At 33.6% G+C, this 13,736-nt stretch overlaps 1 protein-coding gene across 2 annotated transcripts in view; it reads left to right on the top strand.

The window, feature by feature from the left end:
• The window catches only part of LOC118186859 (uncharacterized), a 267,110-nt gene that overhangs the window by 176,899 nt on the left and 76,475 nt on the right, over positions 1-13,736 (top strand). For both annotated transcript variants that reach the window (XM_085825624.1, XM_085825623.1), the window contains exons 4-5: positions 277-402; positions 9,113-9,181. In XM_085825624.1, the coding sequence (XP_085681750.1) occupies positions 277-402; positions 9,113-9,181 (195 nt within the window). The remainder of the gene's footprint in view (positions 1-276; positions 403-9,112; positions 9,182-13,736) is intronic.

The following is a 13,736-nucleotide window of genomic DNA, read 5'->3' as shown; positions in this document are numbered from 1 at the left end:
CTCATTTTAGCATTTATTTTCTCTATATTTCCAAATACATTACATTACTGATTCAAATAATAACGTATAAAGCATAAAATAAATATATAAACACTTTAATTAAAAACTTCTTACACATTTCAGAATTCGGATATACTAAAATAATGTATTATTTTCTAATATTTCCCCAAGGAAAGCAGTTTTTATAATACCGGCACTACTACGATCTTCGCCTAACATAAATTACGTTTTATGAGGAACGATAATAACTTTTTTCCCTCTGCTTTCTTCATGAAGGAACTGAAAGAAGGTTTCAATTATGGCCTATTCTGTCCGCCTGTGAATGGAAGAGCGGGAAAGTTTCTGGACGAAGAACGCCCCTTGGCAGATTACCCATTCACGGATAATGCGGCATATGTCGAAGTAAGTAAATGATAAATTCAATAACATACTTCCTTTCTATGTCCTTTGAATGTTAACCTTTAACCTTTGTTGCTAAAAGTCTTTTTACCTTATTACAGGAAGTAAATATGTCGTCAAAAACAGGTCAAAAGAGTTGAAGAAAATACATATTTCGAGTTTTCTGAGATAATGAAAAGATACGTTTTTAATTGACTAAAAGCTGTTCAATTAATTATGTTTATTGTTTTGACTGTCTGGCTAGATGATTCGAGCAAATGCGTAAATAATGTTGGGAAATAACGAAATTTCATACCTTTTTTTCATTTATATATATAAAAATTATCTGAAGTTTATAAAAATATTTTTCATTTATTTCAGTCGAAATTTCTTCTGTGTAATATAAAAAGCACTTGAACTTATTTTTCGAAACAATCCATAGATTTCAAGCTAAATGTCAGCAACCAAGCACCTTTGCGCAAATAATTGGGAAGTGCAATATTAGTCATGACCTCCAAATATGCGTTTGTCTTTCTCTTTCATTGAAAACGGAGTAAATTCTTCTAATTTTAAATTTAAATTGCATAATAATCTAACCATAAAAGGTGTAGTAAACAAATGAAGAACAGCATTTTGTTGAGACGCTTAGGATTTTCAGAACAGAAAACATGATAAACTAACCGTCCGAAATTCGAACAATAGATCTTTCATTTGCTAGCGGGATGGCCTAACTACTAAAGTTAAAAGAACACGAACAATAGATTACAATAATTACTTATAATCTGTCCTACATAAAAAGTAACTGTACATAGGCATGGCATGTGTCAATCACACGTGGTGGCTAATTATTATTCGCCATATTTTAATCAACATCTCTACAGTAACTGTTAGCCATTATGAAGCGAAATTAAAAATGAAAAATCAACCGTACTCTTTTCGGGATTCGAACCACGGAGCTTTCAGGTGCTTGTTGAGTATGGTAATCACTTTGACAACAACGACAAGTAAGCAGAAATGCGACAAATCTTATAATTTAAATTTTGAATTAGATGACTTAATTTTAGAAAACCACACTAGGCTTGCATGCATATTCAGGCTTATTAGAATGTTTTCTGAGGCTAACTACTAATGTTAAGCTATTAACTAACGTTACTATTTGCTGTACAGTGACGGAAACAAAGAAACCCTCACGCAGTTAGCCCTCAAGAAGGGAATACGAAATTAAGTATGGATGTTTCTCAGCTTATTGACCTCGGGGAAATACGTAACAAAGCATATGTAATGATATATTAGGTGTCTCAAAAGTAACGCAGAATTTTGATTTAAGAAATTAACCTCCATTTATGAATAAATTAACAAAGTTAGGACACATTTTGAAAGGATATACATTAATTAAGGAAACTGATTAATTACTACTGAACACAGTAACTATTACTGATTAACAATTAAAAATAATATCAGGAAAATGTCATCCACCCGTCTGAGGTGAAATCGATGCATTTCCATCCCTCTACGTGGTCATTCAGTTTAAACTTTTCAGTTATGTGAATCTTGCAAAGGCGCACACGCACATATTTTGTCATAAATCGCTGCATGCTGCTCCTTGAAATATCTAATTCAAGACACCAACTGCGAATTGACGTTCTCGATCACTTGCAACACTGATGCTCATAGCAGCAACGGTTTAGGTACTAGCACATTTACGTCTTTTGCTATCCGTCATCGAAACTCTTTGCTCAAACTTTTGAACCACTCCAACAGTCGAATACCTCATACCATGTAGTCTGCGCACAATTTCAGCACAATACTCCTCGTATTTGTGATATACTTTCACAATAGTTAAACGCATTTTCATTTCGTGTTTCTTCATCACGACTAACTTATGAACGGAATATGATTACGGCCAAGGTTACTATACTAAAAGGTTTGCTCTTCTCGACCAAGGTCAAATGCGTGGTGACGTCGACGTCCTGCTCCAAAGCAAGACTTCTCCCAGTTCTATGAATAAGGTGACGTCATTGAGCAAATACACTGCTGGCCACCCAAATTGCAACACCAAGAAAGACAAGAGATATCACAACAAAATTTATTTAGTAGATAACATGTTGACCAAGTATCAAATGATGAAATTTATAGACTTCAGTGAAGTGGGGTTCTTTCCAGAACCAGTAGCCAGAGTAGCCGCCATTAATGGAGATCAGAGCTGCCACACGCCTCGGCATTGATTCAAAGAGACTTTGGATGTGTTCTTAGGGTACAGCAGACCAAGCAGCTTCCACACGTTGCCAAAGTGGATCTGGTGTGGCAGCTTGGGATGCAATCTGGGTCAATCGTTCAGCAACCATGAACTACATGTTTTCTATCGGCGAAAGAACCGGACAGCGAGCTGGCGATTGACGAAGAACCCTTGGAAAATGCGTGCCCCGTGTGGGCGCGCATTATCTTGTTGAAATATGGCTGTGGGCAAGCCTTGAAGGTAAGGAAGGACAACTGGCTCCAAACCTCGGAGATGTAGCGCTGGCTGTTTAAAGTACCGACAATGCGTATTAGAGGAGTGCGAGAGTGATATCCAATACCGCCCCATACCATAATACCCGGTGCAGGACTAGTGTGGTGGTGTATAACGCAGCTGTTCAGCATCATTTCTCCACGGTGTCTCCAGACTCGAATTCGACCATCGTGGTCTGGCAGAAGCGTGACTCGTCAGTAAAGACAATTCATTGCATTCTGCCGTCCACATCCTTCTTTCATCGCAACATTGGCGGCGGAGACGTCTGTGGTTCTACGTCAAGGGTAGACGAAGCAATGAACGTCTTGCGGACAGACCACTCTGCTGTAAACGGCGTCGAATGGTATGCGCAGACACTGGATGATGCGTTACAGATTGAATGTGCTGCTCTGTGGTTCGCGATGTGACTGAGCGATCCGTCACTGCCATGCGTACAATGTTCCTGTCATCACGTGAAACGGTGCACTGAGGTGGACGCGATCGAACACGTCGTTCCGTCGTACCCTCCTGCATCCGACGGTCAGATATCCGCATTACAGTTGTTTGGTTTCTTCCAACACGACAACCGATTTCCCTGAAAGATAATCCACACTCTCGGTAGGCCACTATCCTTCCTCTGTCGAACTCGGATACTTGATCAAACGATGATCGCTGTTTACTACGAGGCATAAATGATTGTTTTTTTGTTTTTTTTTTTTTTTTTTTTTTTTGAAAAACAACCACAAGAGAAACACAATTGCCGAACTTGAAATCGTCGGAAATCCCAAGCCTTAAATAGCGCATTGAAGTGGCGCCACAGGCGCGCGTGATGTGCGTCTGCGCTGAAATTCTAATCATTTACACATCTCACCTCCGCTAATGCATGTTGTAAATTTCATGTTATTTGCATGCTTCCTTCAGGGTGTTGCATTTACGGTGGCCAGCAGTGTAGATAAGATACGTCACTGTGTCGAGCGTCGGAAGAAAATTGACCTTGAAAGATCATAACTTTGTCTGATTTCTGACCTTGGTTATCACAACATATGCTTCAGAGAGCAAATGAGAAAAATGGCGCGCGATTTAAATCCTATATTAATTTTGAGATATCCTATATTAATTAATGTATCAGAACATTGTTATCGCTTAATTTCTTCTCTTTCCTCCTCTATCTAGAAAATCAAAAAAAAAAAAAAAAAAAAAAAAAAAAATCAGCTATTTTTTACTAGCACTATACAGGCATGGACATTTTTATATTGACTACTTTTTGCTTTGCTATTTCAAGTATCTCCTCGAAATAAAATTATTTTACATTTTATATTGGAATAAGAAATTGGTGTAACTGACAAAATTTTAAGGACATTAGCGTGACTAAATTGGGCTTTAAAAAAACGAAAAGTTGCTTAAATTTAATATAAAGACCAAAATTCCTTTTTCATGAAAAAGCACTCTAGAGTTATTTGCTTTGAAAGAGATGTCTTCCTAAAAAGATTTTCTAAAGAAAATTGATTCATTTTTTATTTCGATTTTCTGTGATGCTTCGAGATTCATGAGAATCTTGCAGTCAGTCTGTCTGGTGCTCTGATAAAAATGGGAAAGAAAGTGCCAGAAAGAATTCTGCCATTATGTTTATTGCCCGCTGCTGATCTAGCAATACTCGGAAGAAGAAAAAACACAAGCGCCATACTAAAAGCGATCTCAGCCTTTGAAAACTAATTGTATTTTAAGATTTTGAGTTACTCCGTTTGTTAAAGATTCTGAAATACCTAACAAAGATCCAATTAAAAGTTTATTTATAGACTTTAAAGACATTGTAACTTTTCATCACTTGTTACATAGCTAATCCTTTTAAAGTATAAAATTGCTTTACGATATTAAGATAAAATTCCCATGCGGTTTTACTTCACAATTAACCCTTTGCGGCACAGTGTGTCCGGTCTGGACACACCTAAAAATTTCCTTCTGTATGCACAGAAAAATTGAATGAAAAAGGATTTGTAGGTTACTATAGGTTACTACTGAACCTTCTTTATTTAGTAGATGACAGCTCAACACAAACCAGTCCGTATATATCCATTCTAGCTCAATACAAACCAGTTTTTTAAGACCCTCATTTTTCAAAGAAATCTTCCAGATTTTTTTAGGGTATAAAAGGAATTGTTTGAAATGAAATTTCTCTGTTATTTTTTTGGCTGTATGCTAATTTCCTTATTATATACTAGTTTTAAATTTGTACCCTGAAATATTGCCTAAAATCAAACGGCGAACCCTAGGTGTGCCCAGACCGGGCTCACCGATAATCTAGGACAACTGAGAGTCTGTATTCTTTGTTTCTCCGCATCTCATCGGTCAGTTCATTGACAACAAAGATCGTTTCAGCACTCTTTTCGAAGCTCTATTCAATCAGGGTTCCACTTTGGGCACATCCACAGAATTAAAACGATAAGTGCTATCTATCTTCACAAAATTTTACTTGTGTACTCCGCTAGGCCTAATTAGACTGTTTACTTTTTTTTTTTTTTTTAAAAAACTCCGACTTTAAAAGGTAGCGTTCCAGAAAGGGTTAAGAGGAAAAAAGCTTTCGTAAATTTAGCAAATGTCATTTTTCTTAATCAGTACAATAATGCATAAATTTCTTATTTTATCCATAATTGCTCTTTAAATATGTCGATGAGTTTTATTATTGAGCTTTATCTGTGATTTTTAATTGTTTCAAAAAGACAGTTTATCAAATTAAATATTTTTCTGGCAGAATTTGTCCAGTTTGTTACATCTTGTTTTTGTTTGGCTATATTTCTATTATTTTTATGTTTCAGAGTCTTATATGTATTGTTTTAATTTTTTTTATCAAAACCAATCCCTACCATTCAAAAACCACTCTTCATAGTTATCATTGTTCAGTCTTGTATATTTATGATATGAACACAATAGTATGAATTCAAAATACTCGTTCGATAAAGCTACAGAATATATTGAGGCCATTTGAAATTCGTCTATCCGAACATCCTATTCAGAGATTAATAATAAAACAAGAATCTACGAGACTTTTCCAAATCTTTTATCCTAATGGTTTTTGTCAAAACTGGAATGGGGCTTTGCATTTTTCATGATTGAGTAATTTAATTTTTCAATCATTTGAGCTTTGGAACAGCAATAAATCCAGACTGATATTACATAGTTATTACAAATTCATTCATTTACACTGCATACAACAAATGTAATATACGTTTCCCCAGTGAGTGTAATAACAAGTACGTTTGTGATAAAGCTACAACAGCAAAGTTTATAATAGCTCTGGCAATTACTTTGTAGAGTATACACGTAGGTTTACTAAACAGTTATTTATGTTAACTAGCTTTGCTGACTTTCTAGCTTTCAATTTTTCTGTCAGAATGCTAATTCTAGTTCGTGCATGAAATGAGGTAGAAAAGAGATGGTATTTAAAGAATGGTTTAGATAGTAGAATTACAGCATGTTCCACACGTTTGCTACTTGATTCTCTTGAGAGCAGTTTATCTTGGCTTTGCGTTCTTCTCGCCATTTAGCCTGTAAAGACGATATTAGGATTTTAGCACCCGTTAGCAAGTGAAAAATCTACGGTTTGAATTTTAGTTAAGACATTGAGTTTTCCCGTTTTCTAATCCGAACAACTTGATGATCTCTATAGTTTCTTGCTATCTTCAAGTTTTATTGAAACCAGTGTAATAGTGTTCACCGAATTTATTCTGCTTCTGTGTTTCAGCTTTTGGATATGAAAGAAAAATCGTTTTGTAACTTAAGTATTCCTAATTAAGGCATCTAAACTAAGAAAAACTTTGTTTTCATTTTCAAATTAACAATTCTGAAGTGTTTATAAAATTTCGATAATAAAGGGGGCTTCTCGTTAGCTGCTTAGATTTATCAAAGAAACGAAACTTTACAAATATAAAACATATTTTTTCTCTTTGCTTTGTGGGGAAAATGTAACATAAAAATCAATCGGAATGCTTTCTGTTTCCTTTCGTTTCGTATTATCAAAGTTTTATTTTATTCTTAATTTATCATGCCTTCACAGTCGTTTCTAGTTAGTTGAGATACAGAAAAATTTTGAATTTTAAATTTTAATAATATAAAACTCAGTGTAATATTTTACAATGACAACAAGTATTGCTTAATCCTTGTAATATAATTCATCATTCAATAAATTATGAAACAGAAAATATTCATGTCGAAAACAATTTTTTTTTCGGATTGATGATATCCTTCTACTTTGCTTCCTTTACATAACATAACTAACGACTTTCGTGAAAAATTATAATTGCTGACCATAAAATACGTTGGACTTTGCCCTTAACGTTTAACCAACATGGTGATCAATTTGTGAATAAATGATATTATCAGATATCTGAGATTCATAGATAAAAATATATTTCTTAGAAACACCTTTCAAATGTGTATCCGATAGCCATAGAAAAAATTAATTATCTGAAATGAAGCTGAGATGCGTTTCCTTCTTTCATTAATAGTAACACTTTATTTCACATTGATAGTTACATGTTTTCCGTTTCATGCTATGATACCCAAACCATTTGAAGACTAAGATAAAATAACAACATAGTTTAAGGAAAACAACATCTCTTAAGCTCTTAATTCACATAACATGTGCAAGGAGCTCAAATTGAAAGTGAGATAAAGTACTTCTAAAGGTACGCAAGTTTCAGCATATTTTGAGAGAAGTGGTTCAATGACTTCTATAGTGTTCCGTTATTTGGTTAAGACGTTAAATGGTATATTTATATTAAAAATCTGATGTGCACACCATATGGCTTCCTTGTACGGAATATTAAATTATACACATTTTTTCTTGCATTTCATTTAAATGTATTGGATTGAATTAAATATACTTCTTCGACAGCGCATAAACCACAATAGAAAAAATGCACTCTTTAAAATTTTCTATCTTTCTTTACCATAGCGACACTCTGGCGCTAGGTTCACTTAACAGCGTTATATTTCGTTCATATTATAACTCAGAATGCACAAAATTTATATCATTTAAAGAATTATCTAATCGTTGCCACATGTTCTATTCAAATACTATAATAAATCTAGAACGATGTATAAAACAAATTAAGCAAACAAAACTAAAACGAAACAGTTTTTCACAGACGATTCAGTATTTCTCATTCAAATAATTCAATTCTCACTTCGCGACAAGGCTCAAAATATCTATATTAAAGATTACGAAGTATATCTTAAACACTTATTTCCTCGAAAAAATTCCAGAAAGGATTAAGCATGATTTAATTCGCAATAATAAATGACAGCGTTATTTTTGTTGTTGTGAATCTTAATCTCTCTAGATTGGCAACAAATCTACTATTCTGCTGTTTCAAATGTAAACAAACATTTCTGCCACGTTATTTAAAAATTAGGCTTAACGGCACTTAAAGAATTTTAAATTGTTGATAATTCTACAAATAATGCTTGCCGATTTCTTAAAGGCATAAAAACCTTAACCGAAGATAAGAACAACATAATTCAATCATTTTTTAAAGTAAAAAATGCACAATTTACAAACATATAAGAGTAAAGAAACTGAGATCACTGAGGCGGGTAACAAAGTGCATATATGTATATATATATACTTTTAGTGCGTCCGATTGCAACCAAAATACGAGGTGCACATCTACATGTTATAGCAATCCTATATTCAAAATTTCAACGTTCTGAGGCTACTCGTTTTTGAGTTATGCGAGATACGTGCGTACGTACACGTACCTACGTACAGACACCACGAAAAATTCTCTTCAGAATTCATTTTAAAGCAGTTTTGTAATTTTTTTGGAGGAAAAGCGTCTTTTATTCTGTCCTTACGTACAAATGTCAGGCAAAAACATCGTTAAATTGCATTCGATAGCGGTCAAAATGGATATTTTCGTTGAAATATGCTGCCTGAAACTTTTCGCGATTACAATACTTCCTTTTTACTTCGTACAAGGAAGTAAAAAGCAGAAAGACTTGATTTTCCGAATCTTGAATCGTTTTCAAGAGTAATATGATTTTAGCATTCGAATATCTTAAATTAACTGAAAGTCATAAATAGAATATCACATACAATGCCTCATTTTGAACATAAAGTAATAAGAAATTACTTTACAGTATATTTATTGTCCTGCCGTTCTCATAAGATGAAACAGTATAATTAAGCTAAAACCATAACGAGTATTATTTAGTAGAACAATTAAATGACATCGTTTTTCTTTTTAGCTAAGGTACAAGCGTAGGATATACAAAATTAACATGGAAGAGAAGCAACTGAAACAGCTCCATAGTAGGGTAAGTAATTACTTTTAATGCTGTATCTTATATTTTCTAAATGATTGTGGTCTACGAAACTGCGTTACAGTCCTGGTTAGATTTTGAGAGCCATGACTTATTTCATTAACATTTACCCCTATCCTTACAAAAGTACAATAATCCTTACAAAAAACACGAATTTATCAAAACTACCACGAGAAAAAATTATTTATCTTAGTTTTATTTTGAAATGCCGTCTATATTTTATACCTGGATTTATGTGATTTTAATATATTGCTTTAGTTTTTTTGGACATATTTTAAGATGGACATATATATATATATATATGTGTGTGTTCTTACAGATATCACAAAAAATAGTCTAGACCATATATAATACACACAAAATAATTCTAGGCCACAAAAAATATTCTAGGCCGTATACGGCTTTGCCTGTCAAAAGATAAAGCAAAACAGCAATTGTCAGTAAAGCAGTCTTAAAAGCAAAATTTCGTCAAGTAAAGATTCCTAAAGCGAAAGAACACAGATATTTCTATTACATGTATTTTCACATGGATTTCATGTTCCTAAAGCAAAAGGGCCCATGTATCATACCATCTGATGCATTTCTAGCATTAAAATTGCTTCCCATGAAGAAAAGTAAATAGTAGAATTATATTTATTTTACAAACGCGTTATAATGCCTGATTGAAATGATTGAAATTTCAGATAGTTTTGAGTGACGAAACAGATAAAAACCACTACCCCGATTATCCGTCATAGCAAAAGTAGCAGCAGCTGCATCGCTTGTAGGAAGTCGAACAGACTTTGATTGATGTTTTAGATACTGTAGTTAACGCGACTTCGGTTAAAGGCCCACCACCGATCGAGCGTTAAAGTCATTAAACACTGGTAGTTTCGTCCGAGGTTCTAATCCCGCGAACGGGCTGGCTGCATGATCAATTTCGTGGTTTTCTCCATGTATAATAAGCCAGTTTCTCTTAGGAATTCCTTCACGAAGGAATCCATCTGCTTAGGCGGATAACAATGGAGGTTTTGCCATAATCACATAAACCAAACACCGAATTTCATTTGTCAATATTTAATTGCTTTAAAAGGTCCTGGTGTGGAAGTCTCTATGCATCTATTGACTTGATATTTTCAATTGGTGATAGTCTAGGAGAACGCGCTGGCGAAGGCAGGAATCAAAAACCCCGCGTATTTAAGAAAAGTATGGGCAAACTTGTATGGGCAACATTCGGTTTCGCATTGCTCAGTAACCGACATGAGCTGCATGCGTATTAAATTGTATTCTAAACCATCAATATAGGTTTTGGGCCGGCCTAATAGCGATGTTGACAAAGTGCCTGTCATCTAGAGCATTGGTAAGAAGAAGTCGTTCAAATTCCGCACATCGTTCTGATTGATCCGTTTGGACCTATCAATTGCAAATTCTCTTAACAACATTGGATTTCGGTCGTCACGAACTGAGTTCCGTGGTACGATATTCCACAGTCCTGGTAAACCTTCCGCGCTCGAATTCTGAGATGTGTGGATAAGAATTGTTTTTATACGAGGCTTAACACGATACTCATCGAAGAAATGCGATTTCCGAATGAAAAATAAGCCTTCAGTACGATCTTTTGTACTCCTTCGAGGTGTTTTTCTCTTACCAGTAATGTGCGCATACCGTAAAAAGGTAATGGTTTCCATATTGCAGCATGTTCAAACTTTCATGTAAATTTAAATTTGGTTGTGCCTTTCCTTCATGGCGTAGCAGTTTTCATGGCCAGCAATGTAGCTTTTTAATTGACTATTTTAAGTAATAATCGCCCATTCGAGCCTAAGTCAAACATATTTATAAAAACATTTAAACGAATTTATTGTGAGTTTTGAGCATAATCAATAACTTCAGTCTGGATTTACAAAACAAACTTGGTAGAGTGTTACTCTGACTTACACTCAACGAACACAACGTGAGTTTACTCTATTTATAATTTAAACTTTAGCTTCACTGAAGTAAGATCTCTTTTTTTAATTTAATTTAATTTAATTAAGAAACTCGCTCATAATAAACAAATTCCTAGTTAATCAATAATTTCTGCTACAAGTTAAATATTAAGATCTTACTAATATTCGTAACAGAAAGCAGCTAATCATACCTAATGTCAAAGTTTAGACTCGAGGTAATGAAGCATATTAGTAGGGTATTTTTTAAGATTTTTTGATTTGTTTATCGTCAGTGTGCTTAAGATCTTCGTAACAGAAAGCAGCTAATCATACCTAATGTCAAAGTTTAGACTCGAGATAATGAAGCATATTAGTAGGGTATTTTTTAAGATTTTTTGATTTGTTTATCGTCAGTGTGCTTCTGAAAGGAACAAACAGAAATCTAAAAGAGAAAATTAGAATGAAAACTGACAAAAAACTCCTTTTTTGTTTAGTAAACAAAATATATTTTATACAGCGTTCCATCGTAAGTAGTATGATTCTCGTTGACATCCTATCAAAACACATGGATTCATTTAATAGGGGTGTCAGGTAAAATATTTCTGGTGGATTTCAATAACATGTATTTAGTGTAATATACAATAACACTATTACAGCACTTTTTTATGTAATTATTACCTAAAACTTTCTCCTTCTATTATTAAGCTATAAAGATTAAAGATAGAATTAATTAGTAAATATATAAATATATCGTTCCGGGTGGTATATTTGTAATCATGATCATATTAGCTGGGTTAAATAACACTATATTATTCATTTATGTAGAGCATTGAATTGCACATGTATAACAATAAGGTACTAAGATAGTGGAAATATTTCATATGAAAACGGGCAAGCGTATTTCGGAATTCCTATGTTACGCATATTTGCGCGAAATATCTTCTCTGCCCTCTAAACTAACCTGAAAGAATCAAATTTATGTCAAAATTATTATCTACTTTCCCAGCGATGAAGCATTACAAATCAATATTCAATACAATAGCATTCACAAAATCAAGGAAAATGTTACGTTGCAATGCATATCAAATAAGATTCAAGCATTAGTTTATCCCTAGCTATATTCAATAATATTTTAAAATATACAGTCTAATAAAATAAATAGTATCTTTATGAACAGTTAAGGAACAAGTTTTTTTATCTGTTTCTCATGATTATAATATTTGCAAAACACTAATTATTTTTTATTCATAAAAACAATCTAAAAATATTGAAATAATTCTTAGAAGTAATGTCCATATATGTACTATAAAAAGACACATTTTTTAAAAAAATTTATAAAAAATCACATTGAACAAACTTCCTAAGGCCATAAGTTTATCAGGTTCAATGTTCCGTCTTACTTTCTTCGGGAACATGCAAGGACCTGACTCGGAACAGAGAGCTTACTAAAGCTATGTTCAATAACTGTGGGAAGTAGACAGGATACACAAGAAGGGTATACAAAACCCTTTATTTTTCTCTATTTACAATAACTTCCGTACTTCGGATTACAAAGACCCACTAAACGTAAAAATATAAAAATAAAACTAAACTCTAATTTAACTTTAAAATAATAAACGTGGAAGATTGGCCTTATATTAACAGGAAGCCGTATGTAGTACAGAGAACTGTGAACACTACAATACGTTTAAAAATTATCAAGAGGATTAAACCTCTGGCCTGGAAGGCAACCAGCAACTGAGTAAAACTTCTAAGGTAAGCGGCCTGCTTCGACTAACTGCTTCCTCTCTCTCGCTTGGCAAAAAGCCACAACTTAAGCACTTGGCGTTCGCCAGACAAACTTTGCATAAATACGTTAACGCTTATAATTCTGGCCGGAAGTAGAAAATAAGAAGTGATAGTAAAGATTTAAAATAAAATAAACGTTAGTAAAACTTAAGATCCTTACAAGTTTTACCTATTTAGACCATAAGAATGGACGAATACAGATTTGGGCGGTTTTAGAAAAGCAATGGTGATAGAAAATAATTGCTTTTTGTAAATTTCTGCTTCTTTCAAACTTCAAAAATTGCCTAAACTGATACCAAAGGATCTGAAAACTGCAGACGTAAAACGGAGAAAATAATCCTTCTGAGACTTAACTATTTCTCTAGGTACGATTTTAGTTGTAACATTATCTTATTGACGAATGCTTGCTTAAATTGCTGATGAAATTTTTAGCTTAAGGATTCATCATACAAGTATTATTCTTTAAATACGAAGAGAAACACCTCAGTATTTCTCTTCGTATTTACTTAAAATAAGGATTGCTACTAATAATGTAACACAACGGCTTTCAAGAGCAACGGCAAGACAGAGTTCAGAAAATGGTAAATGGTGAGAGTAAGAAAAACTTCAAAAGAAAAAGATTTCCGGAATGATAGTAACAGACTGAGTGTAAAAAGACAAAGAACGATTTAATTATGTTGAAGATTTAATGATGATGAATGTTCATCATCAATCTGAATAGTACAGATGGTTTTGGAATCATCATCATAATTGTCTTGAACTGATAATACTAACTATAGGTATATTTTTATATAGTAATTTGAGGAGGAAACCAGAAAATGTTTCAGATAATACTTTGAAATATGTATTTATTGTAG

This window comes from Stegodyphus dumicola, chromosome 10 (genome assembly GCF_044657685.1).
Source record: "Stegodyphus dumicola isolate Sdum_Otavi_A_Nest chromosome 10, ASM4465768v1".
Taxonomy (NCBI): Eukaryota; Metazoa; Arthropoda; class Arachnida; order Araneae; family Eresidae; genus Stegodyphus; species Stegodyphus dumicola.
Note: the sequence above shows the minus strand (reverse complement) of the source record. Positions and strands in the feature narration are given on the sequence as shown.